This window comes from Hyla sarda, chromosome 6 (genome assembly GCF_029499605.1).
Source record: "Hyla sarda isolate aHylSar1 chromosome 6, aHylSar1.hap1, whole genome shotgun sequence".
In the NCBI taxonomy this organism is placed as follows: domain Eukaryota; kingdom Metazoa; phylum Chordata; class Amphibia; order Anura; family Hylidae; genus Hyla; species Hyla sarda.
In genome coordinates this window covers 46,774,681-46,798,294 of record NC_079194.1, presented here as the reverse complement: position 1 = coordinate 46,798,294, position 23,614 = coordinate 46,774,681, and the positions used below count along the sequence as shown (strand labels likewise).

The 23,614-nt window shown below is 44.1% G+C and overlaps 1 protein-coding gene across 1 annotated transcript in view; it reads left to right on the top strand.

Annotated features, from left to right (window-relative positions):
• The window catches only part of LOC130277428 (uncharacterized), a 125,422-nt gene that overhangs the window by 89,027 nt on the left and 12,781 nt on the right, over nt 1-23,614 (top strand). The window contains exons 32-36 of the mRNA XM_056528098.1: nt 2,621-2,806; nt 5,322-5,507; nt 5,679-5,864; nt 7,689-7,874; nt 13,286-13,471. Coding sequence (XP_056384073.1) covers nt 2,621-2,806; nt 5,322-5,507; nt 5,679-5,864; nt 7,689-7,874; nt 13,286-13,471 — 930 coding nt within the window. The remainder of the gene's footprint in view (nt 1-2,620; nt 2,807-5,321; nt 5,508-5,678; nt 5,865-7,688; nt 7,875-13,285; nt 13,472-23,614) is intronic.

The following is a 23,614-nucleotide window of genomic DNA, read 5'->3' as shown; positions in this document are numbered from 1 at the left end:
CTGACCACCGTCACTTTAAGCATTAATAACTCTAAGATGCTTTTACTGATTATTCTGATTCTGAGATTGTTTTTTCGTGACATATTCTACTTTATTTTAGTGGTAAATTTTCGTCGTTACTTGCATCCTTTTTTGGTGAAAAATCCCCAAATTTCAAGAAAATTCCAAATTCCAAATAAATGTTATATTGATTTACAAGTACAATATGTTTACTTTATGTTGGCATCATAAAATAGACATATTTTTACTTAAAAAAAAATTAGAGGGCTTCAAAGTATAGCAGCAATTTTCAAAATTTTCATGAAAATTGCAAAATCAGAAGTGACAGATGTTACAGAACTACAACTCCCAGTATGCCTGGGCAGTCTAGGCATGCTGAAAGTTGTAGTTTGGCAACATCTGGAGGGCTACCATTTGGGCACCACTGTAATAGTGGTCTCCAAACTGTGACCCTCCAGATGTTGCAAAACTACAACTCCCAGCATGCCCAGACAGCCTTTGGCTGTCTGGGCATGCTGGGAGTTGCAGTTTGGCAACCACTAGAAGGGCAGCAGTAAAGATCACTTTTCTGCCCTTCTCCTTTCCCCCCAACCCCCCCCCCCCTCACCGTCACTTCCCAACCTGTGCTGTGATCTCCGCTGATGCCACCGATGATCGCCGGTCCCCATGCATCTTCTCCCCTCGTTCTGCCCGACATCCAGGGGTGGGCAGAGCAGGGGGTTTCCATGGCAACCCCCTGTCGTGCGCTGCCATTGGTCAGAATTCATTTTTGACCAATGGCAGGGGATAGGAGGAGATCGCAGCACTGCGACCTCGCTCCTATCCCTCAGGATGATTGGGGCTGTCACTGACAGCTCCAAACCTTCCCTATTTTCCGGGCGATCAGGTCACCAGAGACCCGATCAGCCCGGAATAGCAGAAAATCGCATTTCTGAATTGACATGCGATTTTCTGAGATTAGGACCCCCCTCGGCGATGTGCCGGGATGCCTGCTGAATGATTTCAGCAGGCATCCCGATCCAGTCCCCAACCGGCTAGCGGTGGGGACCGGAAATCCCACGGGCGTATGCATACGCCCCACATCCATAAGGACTCGGGATGCAGGGCGTATGCATACGCCCCACGTCCTGAACAGGTTAAGGGGTTAAATAAGTACAGATGTTTTGTGAGATGCAATATCATTAAACAACCAATGTGTTCATGTTGATAATCACTAGAAGAAATTAAATTCTCTTGAAAAGGTTTCATAAGAAGTAGTGAAATAGGTTTAAAGGTTTTTTTTATACACACATTGATTAAATCTGCCATAAATGTCTCATTGTTAGTCTCATCAATGTCTCATTGATAGTTTTTGTGTTTCTTGCTTGTCAGCTATAATAGACAGTGACCGCACAAGTAAGGTCACTTCTTAGTCAGGAATGTAGCAATAGATGCCCATTGTTGGGATTGGTGACTGTCACACTAGTCAGAGTTCTACCTATCCAGCATTGATAGCAGAGCTAAAACCAAAAGCAAACCCTTTACATTAAAAAACACTTTCTATTACATGATTTTTTTTCTCTTACTTTCCTATCTTCTGAAGTAATATTATTGTTTTTGCTCTGGGTTAGTCATACATAGTGTTACGCCGAGCGCTCCGGGTCCCCGCTCCTCCCCGGAGCGCTCACAGCGTCTGCCTGTTCGCAGCGCCCCGGTCAGACCAGCTGACCGGGAGCGCTGAGATAATGTCCCTAGCCGGGATGCGATCCGTGATGGGGGACGCGGCCGCTTGCGGTTCGCATCCCGGCCCGCTTACCAGACTTGTTCCCCGTCTGTTCTGTCCTGGCGCGTGCGGCCCTGCTCCCTAGGGCGTGTGCGCGCCGGCTCCCTGCGATTTAAAGGGCCGGTGCGCCGCTGATTGGCGCCTGGTTCTAATTAGTGTGTTCACCTGTGCACTTCCCTATATAACCTCACTTCCCCTTCCCTTCCTTGCCGGATCTTGTTGCCCTTGTGCCTAGTGAAAGCGTTACAGTGTTTGCCTTACCAGTGTTCCTGACCTCTTGCTATCTCCATTGACTACGAACCTTGCTGCCTGCCCCCGACCTTCTGCTACATCTGACCTTGCCTCTGTCTAGTCCTTCTGTCCCACGCCTTCTCAGCAGTCAGCGAGGTTGAGCCGTTGCTGGTGGATACGATCTGGTTGCTACCGCCGCTGCAAGACCATCCCGCTTTGCAGCGGGCTCTGGTGAATACCAGTAGCAACCTAGAACCGGTCCACCGACACGGTCCACGCCAATCCCTCGCTGACACAGAGGATCCACATCCAGCCTGCCGAATCCTAACACATAGATTAACCTGGCTAGATGGCTGTCAGATGAACACTCATGCCTATTCACCTAACAGCTATCTTTGCTGATGCCTCCAAAAACAAACATACTCGGCCAAAAATGTATATATTGTCAATGAAGAGAAATATCTTTTAAAGCCTTATTTTTAAGTAGGCTTGTTTATATCATCAAAATGTCTGTTGAGTTTGTGTTTTAGGGTTAAATTTGACTTCACTTTTTATATGGTCTGGCCACTACGCATAACAAAATCATAACCATTGGTGGAAGATATTAATGCCTTCCTTCTTATACAGCTGTTCCATGTGATGAGCTCAGTCCTCCTCAGCAGGGCTCCTACACATGTCACCATCCATGGGCAGAGAACAGCTTTGGCTCCACTTGTGAATTCACCTGCTCAGAAGGATGGAAACTAAAGGGATCCAATAAAACAGTTTGTGGTCCTACAGGCCGATGGACAGAAAAAGTTCCTGAATGTGAAGGTAGGTTCAGGAAACTCTGTTCCTATTTCTATAAATTCATGATCAGAAATGCTTGTTTAAAAAAAATTAGTAAATATTTTTAGTGGTATGTGTATTGAAATCGAAAATATTAAAGTATACCTGTCACGAGATAAAAATGAAAAAACATGCCCCAGGGTTACTCTTTAACTATTGCTGATTCTGTCTATGTGCTTAAATACTTGTTTTCTTTTATGGCTCCTAATTCCCTTGTTTTTGTTGCTCATACTGTATGCAGTTCACTAAGGAGGAGGGGGCGTTCCCTTGCTTGCCCTCACATCCTATGTGGGAACTTCCTTTGTCCATCCTCGGAGCAGACAATAGGCTGCTCCATGTACTGAGGCTCAATGACATGCCCCCCAGCTCACACAGCAGGCTCATTGACAAGCCGGGATCCTGCACAGAGCTCTACTTGTTCCGCCCACACTTCCTGTATTTTATCCCAACGTAACTGCCAGCTGAAAAAAAGGCAATAGCTGCAGGGACATAGCAGTGGTAAGATGCAGGGACAAAATAGTGATAACAAGTATAAAGATTTTTTTAACCCCAAAAAAAAATTTTTTTCTTTTTTTTTTTTTTAATAATGTACATTGCAAATATATATTTTATAGAGAGACTAAAACGTAGTACTCACCATCTGGTCTTTGTTCATTCAAACTACACAGTAAACAAACTCTGCTGAAATGCCGGTAGGAGAAGTGAAAGTGCAGGGATGTGATGGAGGCAACAGCCGGTCTAACATAACAATGACTCTTCATCTGGAAGAAGTGTAATTGTAACGTGAAACAGGCTGTTGCCTCCATCACACCACTGTACTTTCACTACTCCTCCCAGTGTTTCAGCAGAGTTTGATTACTGTGTAGTTTGAATGATCTGAAACAAACATAATGAACAGAGAAGACCAGATATTGAGTGCTACATTGTTTTCTCACTATGACATATGTTCTGGAAGTCCACATCTGCTTAATGTATGAGCACTCAATGTCGATTGGCTGTTAGTGGCTACTGAACAGGGGTCAAGTCCTGAAAAAAAAAGTGCGGGAACTCACCCAAGATTTCCCCTAAAGGGTTGATCCTGCAGGACTCCTGGTAATGGGAACAGTGTTCCTGCTTTGAATAAAGTGCAGGAACTCAGTTCCCACGTGTTCCTGCAGGACTTAAGCCCTGCTATTGAAAGATAATTAGTGCTGCACACCTGCTGTGCCACAGTTCATTTTTCTTAGTTTCACATAGATATATTACATATATAGATATAATGTTATTGTCTACATTATATAAAAATGTTTGCAAATGACAGTGCCAATTTAAGAAGCAATGTCACTATACTTCAATGTAACTTCACACTGAACCAGTAGCGGTGCAGTCTGCAGATTCTGAAGGGGTTGACAAGTATGGAAATGACAGCTCCAGGAATAACGAAACTATTGCACTCACCCAAAAACAATGAATGAAAGACTTAAATTGGCTGTCTGACAGATTACCTATTGGAAATTTCCTGTGTAGGGATTACTATTTATGTAAGTTTGACTCAGCCTCTAAAGTACTTTCGATAGGAAGCATCAAGCACGAAGTGAAACAATTTATTATCTTGTTGTGTATGTGCTGTGATGTCCGTGCAGTTTCTTTTGTATAGGTCATATCATTAGACACCTTTTTGTTTGCATAAGCGAACACTTTAGATCTGTTAGAACAGAAGTAGGAGCATCACACTTAAAGGGCTACTCCAGGGAACTAAACCCATAGCCCATCCTTTCCCTCTCATCAACCTGTTTGTCTAAATATTATTCATTAGCTATATAGAGCAGTTGCCCTCTTTGGTTGTACTTACATGCATGAAGTAAGGGAATGACATCATCCAGCCATCCACTCTGTCTCTGTCCAAATACCTCTCTGAAAGCAGCCCCTACCCTTCTGAGAGACACACAACATGTGGTTTCTGCCCTGCACTGGTAAGTCATGCTTCCTTTATTGCTGAGAACTGGAAGGTGAGTGCAGCCTCAGCCAATCAGATACTGAATCTCTCTCATATCTATCCATCTATCTCATGTCTATCTTCCTATCTATTTCACATCACTGCTGAGCTCCGCTGAAGAGAGCACTGTCTCAAATAGACGGGAGTTGAGCAGAGAAACTACATGTCCGGTATTTTTCCCCGCTCAACTGCCCTATAATAAAGGATACTCATTGAACCCCATTCAAGTCAATGGTATCCGTCGGGACCCAGCATTGTCTGTTGTGCAAAGGGTCTGTTTGGCTCCTCTGTTTGGCACCAAACGGACCCTGAACGGGTTGGAGCACACCGGTGATGTGAACGTTGCCTCAGAAGTAATTTTGAAACCCTTTTTTTTTAAGTAGGCTTGTTTTTTTATCATCAAAATGTCTGTTGAGATTGAGTTTTAGGGTTAAATTTGACTTCACTTTTTATATGGTCTGGCCACTAAGTATAACACAATCATAACCATTGGTGGAAGATATTAATGCCTTCCTTCTTATACAGCTGTTCCATGTGATGAGCTCAGTCCTCCTCAGCAGGGCTCCTTCACATGTCACCATCCATGGGCAGAGAACAGTTTTGGCTCCACTTGTGAATTCACCTGCTCAGAAGGATGGAAACTAAAGGGATCCAATAAAACAGTATGTGGCCCTACAGGCCGATGGACAGAGGAAAGTCCAGAATGTGAAGGTAGGTTCTGTAAAGTCTATTCCCGTTGTATATTTATATACAATAAAACAGAAATGCTTTATTCAAGCTCTAAGAAAGTCATTTCATGTGATCTCCATCGCAACCAAACCCAGTAAATTGTGAAAAGCTTTATTATTTTCTTATTTGTTTTTCTCATTATTTCTTTTCTAGCTGTTACATGTAGGGCTCTCAGTCCTCCTCCGCCGGGGTCCCTTACATGTCACCATCCATGGGCTGAGAACAGTTTGGGCTCCACTTGTGAATTTTCTTGCTCAGAAGGTTGGAAACTAAAGGGATCCAACAAAACAATATGTGGTCCTACAGGACAATGGACAGAAGAAATACCTGAATGTGAAAGTATGTTCCAAAAATGTAACTTTTGTATTTCTCTGTATTAATATGAAGGCGGGCATGAAAGGAGATACCTCATGCAGAAAAAAAAAAGCATCCCCTATGCGCAGGGCATAAGTTTTAGATCGGGGGGGGGGGGTTGCGGGGCACGTCCGAGCATTGGGGCCCCTGCTCTCCCTTGCACGACAGCACAACACGACCAAAGCGGGTGCCGAAGTTAGCCGAACGGCTCTCCCGTTCTAGGGGGATAACTTTTTTTTCCATGAGACTACTCCTTTAACACCTTAAGGACCAAGGGCATATGCACTGGTCCCATTACTGGTGTTTGGAGCGCTCTCACGAGCTGAGCACGCTTAAAACCTGGTGGGTCCCAACTGCTATCAGTAGCCAGGACCCACGGTTGATGCTGGGCATCACCAGTTAGGCCAATGACTGGCATTAACCCTTTAGACGCCGCTATCAAAGATGATTGCGGTGTCTAAAATGCGAGGTTAACAATCCCGGCAGCTGAGCGGAGCTGATAGGTGCAATCACGGTAAAATTACGATGTCCCAATCAACTGAGTGGACAACGGGAGGGCCCATACCTGCCTCCTCGCTGTCCGATCTGTCCTCTACTGCTCCAGGAAGCTTCAGTAGCATGGAGCAGCAGAACACCGATAACACTGATCAATGTATCAATGAGCAGAACACCGATAACACTGATCAATGCATGGAATAGCCCCCTATGAGGACAAAAAAAAAAGTGTAAAAAAAAAATAGGAGGAATGAGGAAAAAACGAAAGTGCAAAAACGAAAATTAGCCTGGTCCTTAGGGGGTTAAATGAGTACAGATGTTTTGTAAGATGCAATATCATTAAACAAGCAATGCAAATTTCATGTTGATAATCACTAGAAGAAATTAAATTCTCTTGAGAAGGTTTCATAAAAAGTAGTGCAATAGGTTTAAAGGGTTTTTTATACACACATTGATTAAATCTGCCATAAATGTCTCATGTGAGGTCCCTTTTTAGTCCCTTTTTGTCTCATGTGGGTCACTGTCCCACTAGTTGTTTCCTCCAGACCCCTGAAGGCGGTCTACCTCTACTAACAAGAAAAGGGTAGCGCAGCAGGAAATCCTAATCTCCGTAACATCTGCCATCAAGGTAAAGTTAGGAGACTACCATAAACATTAGATTGTCGTCCAGTGCTACTAAAATTGTCAATTTCAACTAACCATAACTTAAGAGGCCCCTAGACATCTTATCCCCTATCCAAAGGATAAGGGATAAGATGTTTGATCACGCAGGTCCCGCTGCTGGGGACTTACGCAAGCTCGGCTGCGGCACCCCAGACTTCGCTCCATGCTGGATGACTGGTGATGTGGGGCGGAGGCTCATGACGTCACGATCACGGCCCTGCTCATGATGTCACGATCACGCCCCCTCAATGCAAGTGTATGGGAGGAGGCGTGACAGCCGTCACGCCCCCTCCCATACACTTGCATTGAGGGGACGTGGCCGTAACATCACGAACCTCAGGCGCTGCACCCAATGCTCTAAACGAACACCGGGTGCAGCAGGGAGATCGCTGACCGTGATCAGACATCTTATCCTCTATTCTTTGGATAGGGGATAAGATGTCTAGGGGTGGAGTACCCCTTTAACGTGTATGACCAACTTAATTTTCTCTACATCCTGTCGCGTGTCCTCCCATTCAAAATCCATGCAATGTTTACCTGCTGACCCTTTCTGGATAACACCAGAGCAAGCACAATAATTTATATAACTGTAGCTGATATTATAATATAACATATCCACCTGATTTCTCAGCGTAAATATTTCTATTCTAGCTGTTCCATGTGATGAGCTCAGTCCTCCTCAGCAGGGCTCCTTCACATGTCACCATCCATGGGCAGAGAACAGCTTTGGCTCCACTTGTGAATCCACCTGCTCAGAAGGATGGAAACTAAAGGGATCCAATAAAACAGTATGTGGCCCTACAGGCCGATGGACAGAGGAAAGTCCTGAATGTGAAGGTAGGTTCAGGAAACTCTGTTCCTATTTCTATGAATTCATAAAAAGTCAGAAATTCTTACTTAAAAAAAAAAAGTACAAAATATTTTTAGTGGTATGTGTATTCCAATAGAAAATGTAAAACTATACCTGTCACGAGATAAAGATTAAAAGAAAAAGCAAAAAAAAAGCTCCAGGATCACTCTTTAACTGTTGCTGATCCTGTCTTATGTGCTTAAATCCTTGTTTTCAACCTTTTATGGCTTCTAATTCCCTTGTTTATGTTGCTAACACTGTATGCAGTTCACTAAGGAGGAGGGGGCATTCCCTTGCTTGCCCTCACATCTCATGTGGGAACTTCCTCCATTAATCCTCTGAGCTGACAATAGCAGGGAGCCTGCACAGAGCCCTCCTTGTCCCACCCACACTTCCTGTCTTTTGTCCCAACTTAGCTGCCTGCTGAAACACACAGGGAATAGCTTCAGGGACAAAACAGTGGTAAGATGCAGGGACAAAAAGATTTTTTTTTACCCATAAATATTAAATATTTATTTATTGAATTTATTTATTGATAACTAATGTATAAACCAATGTATAGCACTCACCATCTGGTCTTCTTTTGTTCATTAATGGGGTACTCCAGTGGAAAACATATATTTTTTTAATCAACTGGTGCCAGAAAGTTAAACAGGTTTGTGAATTACTTCTATTTCAAAATCATAATCATTTCAGTACTTATCAGCTGCTGTATGCTCCACAGGAAGTTCTTTTCTTTTTGCATTACTTTTGTGTCTGACCACAGTGCTCTCTGCTGAAACCTCTGTCCATTTCAGGAAGTCTCCAAAGCAAAGCAAAATCCCCATGGCAAACCTCTCCTGCTCTGGACAGTTCTTGACATGGACAGAGGAGTCACACTGTGGTCAGACAGAAAAGAAATTCAAAAAGAAAAGAACTTCCTATGGTGTATACAGCAGCTGATAAGTACTAGAAGGATTAAGATTTTTAAATAGAAGTCATTTACAGATCTGTTCAACTTTCTGGCACCAGTTGAGTTAACCCTTTAAGGACTCAGCCCATGTTCACCTTAAGGAATCAAAACAATTTTTGTTTTTGCACTTTCGTTTTTTCTTCCTCATCTTTTAAAAATCATAACGTGTAAAATTTTGCACCTACAGACCCATATAAGGGCTTGTTTTTTGCGTCACCAATTATACTTTGTGATGACATTACTAATTTTATAACATAATCTGTGTCAAAAAAAAATATTTGTGGGGTGAAATGAAAAAAAACCCGCCATTTTGCAACTTTTTAGGGCTTCCGTTTTCACGCAGTGCCCTTTTCGGTAAAAATGACACATTATCTTTATTCTGTAGGTCCGTATGGTTACAGGGATACCCAATTTATGTAGGTTTTATTTTATTTTTTTTTACTTTAAAAAAATTATAACTACAGTGGTCCCTCAACATATGATATTAATTGGTTCCAGGAGAACCATCATATGTTGAAACCATCATATGTCGAGTACATATGTCTATGTAAAAATGTTAATTGGTTCTGGGGCCTTGGAACCATTGTATGTTGAGTACATATCTCTATGAGAAACTGCTAATTGGTTCTGGGATGACCATTGTATGTGGAGTGTATGGGGAGTGTTTAACAAACCAGGGTGCCTCCAGCTGTTGCACAACTACAACTCCCAGCATGCATGTACAGCCATTGACTGTCTGGGCATGCTGGGAGTTATAGTTTTGCAACAGCTGGAGGCAAACTGATAGGGAAACATTGATGTATGGGGTGTATAGTGTGTATATGTATTGTATGTGATGTGTGACATCGCATACAGTACTTTACAGTTCTTTAAATACCTTCAGGGGGGACAGAATGTCCTCCATTACCATCCTGCCGACTACGGCTCTATAGGAAAGGCATTGGAGGGCAGCCAGCAGCTCATTGGATGCCTGCAGCATTGGCTATGGCTATTGGCTATGGCTGCACTGGGGGGGGGGGGCTTACACGGAGCTCACAGTGGAAGCCTGTGTGAGTTAGCAGGACAGCATGTGAGTAACAGGAGGCAGAACGGGGCACACGGGGACATTAAACAACTATCTGTCAGTTGCTGAAATTGTCAGCGCTGTCAGATAGCTGTTTGTACGATGGCCCCAACACACAGCAGCATCATATGTCGAGGCTGACTTCAACATACGATGGGCTCTGAGAGGCCATCGTATGTTGAAATGATCATATGTCGGGGACATCGTAAGTCGGGGGGTCACTGTACATGCACCAAAATAAGTATGTTTAAAATTGTCATCTTCTCACCCCCTATAACTTTTTTATTTTTCCACGTACGGGGATATATGAGGGCTCATTTTTTTGCGCCGTGGTCTGTAGTTTTTACACCAAGCACACCAAGGTCAGGTTTTGGATAACTGTCTTTACTGAGCAGCGTGCAGATGGTATTACACCGACAGTCTGGTTCAGGGTGAGAGGATGCAGCTTAATTCCTTGGGAGCCATGTTGCCTTGCTGGAACTTGTGGTGCTTTCACTAAACAGATTAATACTGACTTGTAAAACGGGTAGATTAATCCTGGTAGGTAGGGTTCTGTCAGGGTATTGCAGCCTTCTCCGCTGGGGCATGAATTTCCACTGTACGGGCATCCTTGCAGAATGACCAGATGAAGTAGATTTGAGCTAGGCCTTCCCTTAGAGCACACGACACAACACACCTTAACCACACTGTTACTCAGACTAAACTGCACTTAGACTGGGGCAACTCCTCCCCCCACTACACTATATGGGTAAGAATTTAGGGGTTCCCATTGGCAGGCAGGGTCACATGGGGTTTACTCTCTAAAGGGTACAGTAACACAGGAATAACATATATACAGATAACAATAATAGAATTAATTAGAAAAATATACTACTTTTCAACAAAGTGCAAATATAATTAGTAGTACAATATGTCCCTTGGTGGGCCCAACACCTTGTGCTGCAAAGTTGCCCAATGCGGTCCGAAGCCACAGGACAGCCATTGGTGCTGGGTAGAGATGAGCGAACTTACAGTAAATTCGATTCGTCACGAACTTCTCGGCTCGGCAGTTGATGACTTTTCCTGCATAAATTAGTTCAGCTTTCAGGTGCTCCGGTGGGCTGGAAAAGGTGGATACAGTCCTAGGAGACTCTTTCCTAGGAATGTATCCACCTTTTCCAGCCCACCGGAGCACCTGAAGGCTGAACTAATTCACGCAGGATAAGTTATCAACTGCCGAGCCGAGAAGTTCGTGACTATTCGAATTTACTGTAATTTCGCTCATCTCTAGTGCTGGGACACCCGAATATCAGGCAAGATAGTTTACATTCTCTGTAGTACCCCTTTGACTATGCATATATGTGAGGCGCATGAAGGCTGCACAGACACACTGAAGTTTGCTGGACTGGAAAGGGTGGATATCCCAGAGAGAGGTGGAGACCGGCAAAATATGCTGCTACAATGTGAAGCTAATGGATAACTAAACGAATGCCTTAGGTCCGATTGGTCTTAATGATGGAAACGACTTAAGTTCTTTTCTAAAAGGTTATTACTGATTTTAATGCTAGGAACTGTTAGTTGTTATGTAACAATGGTTACTCCCATAGTTGTATTTAAACATGTACTTGAGCGTAGTGACGTATATCATCAGGCCGAAGAAGTGCGCGCTGACGCAGGAAACGGCTGTTGCCGCAGGTATCGCTTCCGCTGTCTTTGTTCATGTTTTTACCACTGCACATTTTGTTATGGGCACTTTGGTATAAAGAGAGGAATTCTACAGTTGGGTGAGTGCAATCGTTTCTTCATTCCTGGAACTATCATTTAACGCCTTAAGGACCACAGGTTTTTTTAATTTTTGCACTTTAGTTTTTTCCTCCTCACCTTTTAAAAATCATATTGCTTTCAATTCTCCACCTACAGACCCATATGAGGGCTTGTTTTTTGCGCCACCAATTTTACTTTGTCATTACATCAATCATGTTACCACAAAATCTACGACGATAATTTGTGAGGGAAAATTGAAAAAAAGCCATTTGCAACTTTTGAGGGCTTCTACTTCCACACAGTGGTAAAAATGACTTTTTTCTGTCGGTCCATACAATTACAACGACACCCAAATTATATAGGTTTTATTCTGTTTTACTTCTTTTAAAAAAAATCATAACTTTTTGTATGAAAATTAGTAAACTTACAATTGACCTCTTTTGACCACTATAACTTTTTTATTTTTCGTTTACAGAAATGTTTGAGGGCTAATTTTTTTTTGCGCTGTGGTCTGTAGTTTTTATCGGTACCATTTTTGTTTTTACTGGACTTTTTGATCGCTTTTTATAAATTTTTTTAGGGTATACAAAGTGAACAAAGATACACAATTTTGGACTTTGGTATTTTTTACGTATATGCTACAGATGAGCGAACTTACAGTAAATTCGATTCGTCACGAACTTCTCGGCTCAGCAGTTGATGAATTATCCTGCATAAATTAGTTCAGCTGAAAAGTTTGTGATGAATCGAATTTACTGTAAGTTCGCTCATCACTAGTATATGCCATTGACCATACGGTTCAATTAACATAAACATTTTATAGTTTGAACATTTACGCATACGGCGGTACCACATATGTTTATGATTATTTTTGTTTACATATATTTTTTATAATGGGAAAAGGGGGGTGATTCAAACTTTTATGAGGGAAGGGGTTAATTTAGTTTCATTAACCTTTTTTTTACAATTTTTTTGTCACTATGGGAAAATATTACATCCAATCTTCTGCTTGCATATACTGTTCAATGCTATGCCATAGCATTGATTAGTGTTATCTGTGCTCCATTGCTCGCGGCTGCCAGCTTTGGAAAACCGATGCCAGGCATCACCACGATCATCTGATAGCCGCCGGGACCTGTCCGCTCAGGAGCTGTCCTTAAGGGGTTAAGAAGCAATGTAACAACTAATAATTGAGAATTATCTTAAAGCGTACCCATTTCACAGGGAAAAAAATTAATGCTTAGGCCATGCAGATGTTTTCTATATCTTTTTTATGTAGCTAGCTTCTGTATTTAGCTCCCAAATCCATCTGTTCTGCTGCTCACTCATTCTGATATCCACTGCTCAGGAAGTGGTGTGTCCCAGGCAAGCACTGAGCCCGCCCTCTCTCCACTCACTGTGCATTCACTTCCTCCCTAAGTCTGCTGTGATGTACTGGGTCTCTTCATCCAATCACCGCAGACTGCTCTGTAACGCCTCCTTTCTGTTTTCAGACAGGAGTATATTAGACAGGACAAGAATGCGCACAGAAGACTAAAGATTAACATATTGATTAAAATGTACCTGCCATTTAGAAAAAAGACTTTTGGAATGTCACAGCAATCTTTCTGACTTCAGAGTAATAGTCATTTCTATTCTAGCTGTTACATGTGGGACGCTCGACTTTCCTCAGCAAGGATCCTTTACATGTCACCATCCGGGGGCTGAGAACACTTTTGGTTCCACATGTGAATTTATCTGCTCGGAAGGTTGGATATTAAAGGGCTCCAATGTAACAACTTGTGGCCCTACAGGCCGATGGACAGAAGGCATTACTGGATGTGAAGGTATTGTTTATATACACTGAACATATTACAACCTTGTAGATACAATTGCAAAGCAGAGGAGTAAAGACAAATGTAATGTGACACATAACAGGGTTCATACCATATTTTGTTACTCTACATTGGTATAATTACAGTAGAATAACAGTACCAGTGGGTGGACCCCCGCGATCAGACATTTTATACCCTATTATTTGAATAGGGGATAAGATGCCAAGGGGCAGAATATGGCTTTAAGCTATGTTTCTACACAGGTTTTTTTTCTGGTGTTTCTTTTTTTGTTTGTTTTTTTAAACTGCCAGTGCAGTTTTTGAGCTAAAGTCAGAAGTGGATCCAGTAGGAAGGAGAAGTCTAAGTCCTTCCTTTATATTTCCCATTCCTTTTAAATACACTTGTGCAGACTACTGAGGTCACGTGACAGCAGGGGACGCATTGAACGCCAGCGTGGCGGCATGTATAGATAGGCCGCACATGTCATCAAGGGGCTGGCTTGTCAGGTAGGACAAGAAGAAGCCAAGCCCCCTGTGATCAGCAGTGGCGTCGCTAGGGGGGGCAGAGGGGGCCATGGCCCCCCCTAGATCAGGCCGTGCCCCCCTTGTGCCCCCCCCCAATTTAAAATAAATAGGGATGTCCCAATGCTAGTATGGGGCCAGGGACGGACTGAAGGGCTGGGTAAAGAGCCCGCTGCAGCTGCTGGGGATATCCCTGTGCTGCTCCTGGTCTGCGTATCATTAGCAGAGACAGGCAGAGCAGGGATGAAGGTACCTGATGATGGCTCCGCCCCCAGCACAGGAGAGGACGGGGCCGAGAGCTGACAGGCCTCCGGGACACAGAGCAGCTTCATGTGAGGTGAGTGATGTCCTGTGTCCTCCCTCTCTCCCCCCTGATCAGCAGTATATCCTGGGGATAGGTCATTTGTATAGTAGCAGTCCAGTGGGGTCACTTTCCCTCCTTCAGTGTCCACAGGTCACATTATCAGAACAATTTTGGGGAAAATCGCGGCAAAATTGCGCGATTTTACCGCGATTTTTCGTAAATTGCGGTAAAGCCGCTCAATTTTTGCCACGATTTTTCCATAAATTGTTCTGGTAATGTGACCTGTTGGAGACCTGTGGACACTGGAGGAGGGAAAGTGACCCCACTGGAAGGACAACATGTGAACACACTGCTAGTTTATCATTAACCCCTTAAGGGTACATTCACATGTACAGGATCAGCTGCATATTTTTGCTGCATTTTTTGTGCAGCTAGTTTTGCAACGCATTAGCTTCAATAGGTAGCAAAATCAGCTGCAGAAAATATACAGCAGATCCTGTACGTGTGAACGTACCCTAAGGGCTCATTCAGGGGTGGATCCACAGTGTATTTTATGCTGCAGATCCCCCCACAATGGACCCTACAGTGCTGCCTCCATCTGTGCCTGCTCATAACGGCAATCCTCCGCTACGAGCAGATACGCTTTTGATGTGTATACTCGCACACATCATGGCCGCTCCTCCTGCTCTCTGAGCTAGGCCGAGAGCAGCCGCGAGGTGTGCGAGTATACACATCAAAGCGTGTCTGCTCGTAGCGGAGGATTGCCGGTATGAGCAGGCACATATGGAGGCAGCACTGTAGGGTCCATTGTCGGGGGATCCGCAGTGTAAAATATGCTGAGGATCCGTCCGTGAGCCCTAAGGACACAAGGCGTATGTGTACGCACAGTGCCTGCTCCCACTGTGTTGTATAAATCATTAGCTAGATTTATTAGTTTTAACGCCGTAAGGACATAGCCTTTTTTCCGTTTTTGCACTTTTGTTTTTTCTTCCTTACCTTTTAAAAATCATAACCCTTTCAATTTTGCACCTAAAAATCCATGTAATGGCTTATTTTTTTTTGCGCCACCAATTCTACTTTATAATGACATCAGTCATTTACCCAAAAATCTATGGCAAAAACGGAAAAAAATAATCATTGTGCAACAAGAATGTATGAAGATTTTTAATAACATTTTTGGCGTAACGCTGATGAGACGGATTTGTCAGGTAGCGCGACAGACATGCGCATTCTTAATGTTTACATAAGTTATAAAAATATATTTTTGCACGTTTATTATATATAATACTTATGTACGCAATATATGAACGCTGTTTGCAGTTTTTTGTAGGAGAAATTTTGTATGATTTTGCACTAATTGTATGATTATTGTCACTGATGGCATTTGATGAATGCCCCTATATAAGATGTGTGAGACACTAGACATACTGAGCTTGAAAAAGACCAGGAAAGCTGGTTGAAACGTTGTTCTGGACACTGTTTGATGGAATAAATCACCTTTGATTTTTCACCTATTGGATGTGTGCTGTGGATATTCTCTTATGCATTCTCTTATATACACATACACAGACACATGTTTTAAAATTGCCCCCCCCCCCCCACTTTTGTCACTGGCCCCCCATGTGCCCCCCCTAAATATGAATGCTGGAGACGCCACTGGTGATCAGCTGTAGGCTCCAGCTGAACAGGATCCTGGGAAAGGCTTGAGACAACACTTATATATAGTGGAGAGGAATGGTGAACCTGGGGGTGGGGGGGATCAAGAAAGCACAAAAAGGCTAAGTAAAGCACTTAAAGAGGTACTCCGCCCCTAGACATCTTTTCCCCTATCCAAAGGATAGGGCATAAGATGTCTGATTGTGAGGGTTCCCCTGCGATCTCGGCTGCGGCACCCCAGACATCTGGTGCACGGAGCAAACTTCGCTCCGTGCCGGATAACTGGCGATGCGGGCCGGAGGCTTGTGATGTCACGGCCATGCTCCCTTAATGCAAGTCTATGGAAGGGGGCGTGATGACCGTCATGCCTCCTCCCATAGACTTGCATTGAGGGGGCATGGCTGTGATGCCACGAGCTGGGCGTGGCTGTGATGTCACAAGCCTCCGGCGCTGCACCTACCGCTCTTAACCATTGTATAAGGTCATTAAGGTCAAAACAAGACTGCAACTTAAACGGTTAAATGGCGCATTTATTATCCAACCTTCTACACATAGACCTCTTAAATGGCGCATTTGTTATCCGACCTTCTTGTTATCTATCAAAGGATTTATGTGTCTTTTTTAACGTAACTTTGGCGCAATACTTTGGCGCATCTTCTCCACTGTCATATTTACAACTTTCTCACAATCACACGGTCCTGTGTGTGATTTCAACTTTAGTCAGTAATTCATCATTTGTGCCAATCAATCTTTGGCACAATTTTGGCGCAAAACCCGTTTTTTGGGCGCAAATCACCGCCAAGAAATTTTGCACTTGGAAAACACACTTAGCAATGTAAGAAATTGTAAAGGCGTCAAAATACATTAAAAATACTCAATGCTATCCTGGGAACCTTCACCCTCCGTTGAGCCAGCATTGGACATGGCCACACAGGTTCAGGAAAGGTAAGCACTAAAGCAGTGGTCTCCAACCTGCGGACCTCCAGATGTTGCAAAACTACAACTCCCAGCATGCCCGGACAGCCAACGGCTGTCCGGGCGTGCTGGGAATTGTAGTTTTGCAACATCTGGAGGTCCGCAGGTTGAAGACCACTGCACTAAAGTAACAAAAAAAAACAAAAAAAAAACTACCCAAGTTGAAAATAAAATCCATTTCACATGGTGACTATAAACCCCACAAAAGAAAATAACTCATGTCGCCTGCTGATATCCTGCAGGAGGGACTCCGAAATGGCTGCACAAGGGGTAAAATACGCGTCCTCTGTGGCGCTAAGTTCTGTGTAAAAGGCGCTGTGAACAGCTGATTTCAACATTTGAGCCAAAATTACTAACAACTGCACCAAATGATAAATTTGGTGCATGTCCACGAAAACCAAAGTGAAAAAAAAAGGGTAAAAAGAAACTGTCAACAGGCAAAATTGATAAATACCCGGCCCCCCCCCCCCCCCAAAAAAAAATCTTTGCCAGGGCCGGTTCTGCCATTAGGCAAACCAAGCGTCCGCTTGGGGGCGCAAGGACTCCGCAGCCGATTGGGGGGCGGAAAAAATCAAGACTTTTTTTTTTTAATAAGACCAATGCTTTAAGTGGGCCGGAACGCGGCGGTACTCAGTACCGCCACTTCCAAAAATGCCTATTGACAGTACCAGCACCTCTCCCTGCGCCCAGAACGTGCTTTTAGCGTACCGGAAAGCTAATTTGCACTTTTTTATTTTTTTATTTCCCGCCCGGGCCTGGGCGCTTTGACTCACGGCGCGCAGGGAAGTATCTGTGCGCTTTGCTGTGCGCGCTCACACAGCGTCCCCTGCATAACCCTTCGTCCACCCCCCACTCCTGTCATCCATGTCCACCCTCTGTTACCCCTTCTTAACCCTCTCCACCTCCCCCCACTCCTGTCATCCATGTCCACCCTCTGTTACCCCTTCTTAACCCTCTCCACCTCCCCCCACTCCTGTCATCCATGTCCACCCTCTGTTACCCCTTCTTAACCCTCTCCACCTCCCCCCACTCCTGTCATCCATGTCCACCCTCTGTTACCCCTTCTTAACCCTCTTCACCCCCCCCCCACTCCTGTCATCCATGTCCACTCTCTGTTACCCCTTCTTAACCCTCTCCACCCCCACTCCTGTCATCCATGTCCACCCTCTGTTACCCCTTCTTAACCCTCTCCACCCTCCACTGCTGTCATCCGTGTCCACCCTCTGTTACCCCTTCTTAACCCTCTCCACCCCCACTGCTGTCATCCATGTCCACCCCTCTGTTACCCCTTCTTAACCCTCTCCACCCCCTGTGCTGTCATCATGTCCACCCCCTGTCCATCCCTGTCACCCATGTTCACCCCCCAGTCTACCCCCTGTCACACATATCTACCCCCCCCCCCAGTCTACCCCTCTGTCACCCATGTCCACTCCTCTACACCCCTCTGTCACCAATGTACACTCCTCTACACCCCTCTGTCACCAATGTACACTCCTCTACACCCCTCTGTCACCCATGTCCACTCCTCTACACCCCTCTGTCACCTATGTACACCCTTCTATCACCCCGTACACCCCTCTTTCACCCCCTACGTCCCCCTGTCACCCATGTACACTACTCTACGATCCTCTGTCACCCATGTCCACTCCTCTACACCCCTCTGTCACCAATGTACACTCCTCTACACCCCTCTGTCACCCATGTCCACTCCTCTACACCCCTCTGTCACCAATGTACACTCTTCTACACCCTCTGTCACCCATGTACACTCCTCTACACCCCTCTGTCACCAATGTACACTCCTCTACACCCCTCTGTCACCCATGTCCACTCCTCTACACCCCTCTGTCACCAATGTACACTCTTCTACACCCTCTGTCACCCATGTACACTCCTCTACACCCCTCTGTCACCCATGTACACTCTTCTACACCCCTCTGTCACCCATGTACACTCCTCTATACCCCTCTGTCACCCATGTACACTCCTCTACACCCCTTTTCCACCCAGGTACACTCCTCTACACCCCTCTGTCACCCATGTACACTCTTCTTCACCCCTCTGTCACCCATGTACACTCCTCTACACCCCTCTGTCACCCATGTACACTCTTCTACACCCCTCTGTCATCCATGTACACCCCTTTGTCACCCATGCACACTCCTCTACACCCCTCTGTCACCCATGTACTCTTCTACACCCCTCTGTCCCCCATGTACACTCCTCTACACCCCTCTGTCACCCATGTACACTCCTCTACACCCCTCTATCACCCATGTACACCTCTCTGCCACCCATGTACACTCCTCTACACCCCTCTGCCACCCATGTACACTTCTCTACACACCTGTCACCCATGTACACTCCTTTACACCCCTCTGTCACCCATGTACACTCCTCTACACCGCTCTGTCACCCATGTACACTCCTCTACACCGCTCTGTCACCCATGTCCACTCCTCTACACCCCTCTGTTACCCATGTACAATCCTCTACACCGCTCTGTCACCCATGTACACTCCTCTACACCCCTCTGCCACCCATGTACACTCCTCTATACCCCTCTGTCACCCATGTACACTCCTCTACACCCCTCTGCCACCCATGTACACTCCTCTATACCCCTCTGTCACCCATGTACACTTCTCTACACCCCTCTGTCACCCATGTACACTCCTCTACACCCCTCTGCCACCCATGTACACTCCTCTATACCCCTCTGTCACCCATGTACACTTCTCTACACCCCCTGTCACCCATGTACACTTTTCTACAATCCTTTACACCAGGTTTAACGGTGAAGAATTGTGGCTGGAAGAAACTGTGATGATGGCCCGGACCAGATGGAGAAGAGAACGACACTGATTAGAGAAGACATCATTTGTGAGTTGCTGCATAAAGCAGAACTGTAAACTACATAACTACATACCCACAGATAAATAGATATTGGAGGAGATTTATCAAAACCTGTCCAGAGGAAAAGTTGCCCACTTGCCCATAGCAACCAATCAGATTGCTTCTTTCATTTTTAACAAGGCCTCTGAGAAACTTTTCCTCCTGACAGATTTTGATAAATCTCCCCCGCTGTGCATTGCGTAATCCTTTTTTTTTCTTGTCAACTTCGGTACGGGTGCCCGCGGTGTGCCTCGAACCGAAAGTATAGAGATATCACTGTGTTATCTGTGGTGTTACATAGGACTGCAGGTCACATCTACTACATTATCTGTACTCAGAGTTATCACTGTGTTATATGTGGTGTTACATAGGACTGTAGGTCACATCTATTACATTATCTGTACTCAGAGAGTTATCACTGTGTTATCTGTGGTGTTACATAGGACTGCAGGTCACATCTACTATATTATCTGTATTCAGAGAGATATCACTGTGTTATCTGTGGTGTTACATAGGACTGCAGGTCACATCTATTACATTATCTGTATTCAGAGTTATCACTGTGTTATCTGTGGGTGTTACATAGGTCTGTAGGTGACATCTATACATTATCTGTATTCAGAGAGATATAACTGTGTTATCTGTGGTGTTACATAGGACTGCAGGTCACATCTATTACATTATCTGTACTCAGAGTTATCACTGTGTTATCTGTGGTGTTACATAGGTCTGTAGGTGACATCTATTACATTATCTGTACTCAGAGAGTTATCACTGTTATCTGTGGTGTTACATAGGACTGCAGGTCATATCTACTATATTATCTGTATTCAGAGAGATATCACTGTGTTATCTGTGGTGTTACATAGGACTGCAGGTCACATCTATTACATTATCTGTACTCAGAGTTATCACTGTGTTATCTGTGGTGTTACATAGGACTGCAGGTCACATCTATTACATTATCTGTACTCAGAGTTATCACTGTGTTATCTGTGGTGTTACATAGGACTGCAGCTCCCATCTACTACATTATCTGTACTCATAGTTATCACTGTGTTATCTGTGGTGTTACATAGGTCTGCTGGTCACTTCTACTACATTATCTGTACTCAGAGTTATCACTGTTATCTGTGGTGTTACATAGGTCTGCTGGTCACTTCTACTACATTATCTGTACTCAGAGTTATCACTGTGTTATCTGTGGTGTTACATAGGTCTGCTGGTCACTTCTACTACATTATCTGTACTCAGAGTTATCACTGTGTTATCTGTGGTGTTACATAGGACTGCAGCTCCCATCTACTACATTATCTGTACTCAGAGTTATCACTGTGTTATCTGTGGTGTTACATAGGTCTGCTGGTCACTTCTACTACATTATCTGTACTCAGAGTTATCACTGTGTTATCTGTGGTGTTACATAGGTCTGCTGGTCACATCTATACATTATCTGTACTCAGAGAGTTATTACTGTGTTATCTGTGGTGTTACATAGGTCTGCTGGTCACTTCTACTACATTATCTGTACTCAGAGTTATCACTGTTATCTGTGGTGTTACATAGGTCTGCTGGTCACTTCTACTACATTATCTGTACTCAGAGTTATCACTGTGTTATCTGTGGTGTTACATAGGTCTGCTGGTCACTTCTACTACATTATCTGTACTCAGAGTTATCACTGTGTTATCTGTGGTGTTACATAGGTCTGCTGGTCACATCTATACATTATCTGTACTCAGAGTTATCACTGTTATCTGTGGTGTTACATAGGTCTGCTGGTCACATCTCCATTATCTGTACTCAGAGTTATCACTGTTATCTGTGGTGTTACATAGGTCTGCTGGTCACTTCTACTACATTATCTGTACTCAGAGTTATCACTGTTATCTGTGGTGTTACATAGGTCTGCTGGTCACATCTCCATTATCTGTACTCAGAGTTATCACTGTTATCTGTGGTGTTGCATAGGTCTGCTGGTCACATCTATTACATTATCTGTACTCAGAGTTATCACTGTTATCTGTGGTGTTACATAGGTCTGCTGGTCACATCTCCATTATCTGTACTCAGAGTTATCACTGTTATCTGTGGTGTTACATAGGTCTGCTGGTCACATCTCCATTATCTGTACTCAGAGTTATCACTGTTATCTGTGGTGTTACATAGGTCTGCTGGTCACATCTCCATTATCTGTACTCAGAGTTATCACTGTTATCTGTGGTGTTACATAGGTCTGCTGGTCACATCTCCATTATCTGTACTCAGAGTTATCACTGTTATCTGTGGTGTTGCATAGGTCTGCTGGTCACATCTCCATTATCTGTACTCAGAGTTATCACTGTTATCTGTGGTGTTACATAGGTCTGCTGGTCACATCTCCATTATCTGTACTCAGAGTTATCACTGTTATCTGTGGTGTTGCATAGGAAATAATTTAAAGAAACATATATGCAAGGGAAGTGGGGCGCAGGGTGGACTGCAGGTTTGGGGGGAGGGGGGGGGCACCAAAATGGAGCTTCGCTTGTGTAGGCAGAAATCCTTGCACCGACTTTGATCTTTGCCACAGATACAGTACAACTACTAGCCGCAGAAGGGAAACCAAAAGGCCATTGCCTTAAAGGGGAACTCTGGTAGAAACAAGTGGAAAACAAATGTTTTTAAATCAACTGGTGCAAGAAGGTTAAACAGATTAGTAAATTATTTTTGTTTCAAAATCTTAAACCAGTACTTATCTTATGTATGTTCCAGAGGAAGTTTTGTAGTTCTTTTCTGTCTGACCACAGTGCTCTCTGCTGACACCTCTGTCCATGTCAGGAACTGTCCAGATTAGAAGCAAATCCCCATAGCAAACCTCTCCTGCTCTGGACAGTTCCTGGCATGGACAGAGATGTCAGCAGAGAGCACTGTGGTCAGACTGGAAAGAATGTCACAAATTTCTCTGTAGTATACAGCAGCTAAGTACTGGAAGGGTTAAGATTTTTAAATAGATGTAGGCATGGACTCAAGGGACAGGGACATAATACTCCCCCTATATAAAGCATTGGTACGGCCTCACCTGGAATATGCTGTTCAGTTTTGGTCGCCTGTCCATAAAAGGGACACTGCGGAGTTGGAAAGGGTGCAGAGACGCGCGACTAAACTAATATGGGGCATGGAACGTTTAAGGGGGGATATGATAAACGTATATAAGTATATAAATGGCCCATACAAAAAATATGGAGAAAAACTGTTCCAGGTTAAACCCCCCAAAGGATGAGGGGGCACTCCCTCCGTCTGGAGAAGAAAAGGTTTAGTCTAAAGGGGTGACACGCCTTCTTTACCATGAGAACTGTGAACTTATGGAACGGCCTACCTCAGGAACTGGTCACAGCAGGAACAATTAACAGCTTTAAAACAGGGTTAGATACATTCCTGGAACAAAATAACATTAAAGCTTATGCAGAATTATAAAACTACATCCCTTTCCCTTATCCCCTTACACCCTTCCCTTCAATCCCCTGGTTGGACTTGATGGACGTATGTCTTTTTTCAACCATACTAACTATGTAACTATGTAACTATGTAATTTACAAATTTGTGTAACTTTCTGGCATCAGTTGATTAGAATTTTTTTTTTCCATCGGAGTACCTCTTTCATCTGAAAAGGACTTATTTGAGCATCTGGCTGAACTTTCAGACATTTTCTGTGACCTAAAAGTAGTATAACAAGCCAATAGGCATCTGTATGATAGAGTCACCTTCCAAAATGAGAAATAAACGTGACCTTCTGTGACTTTAGGGATTTCTTCAGAAGTGTTGAGG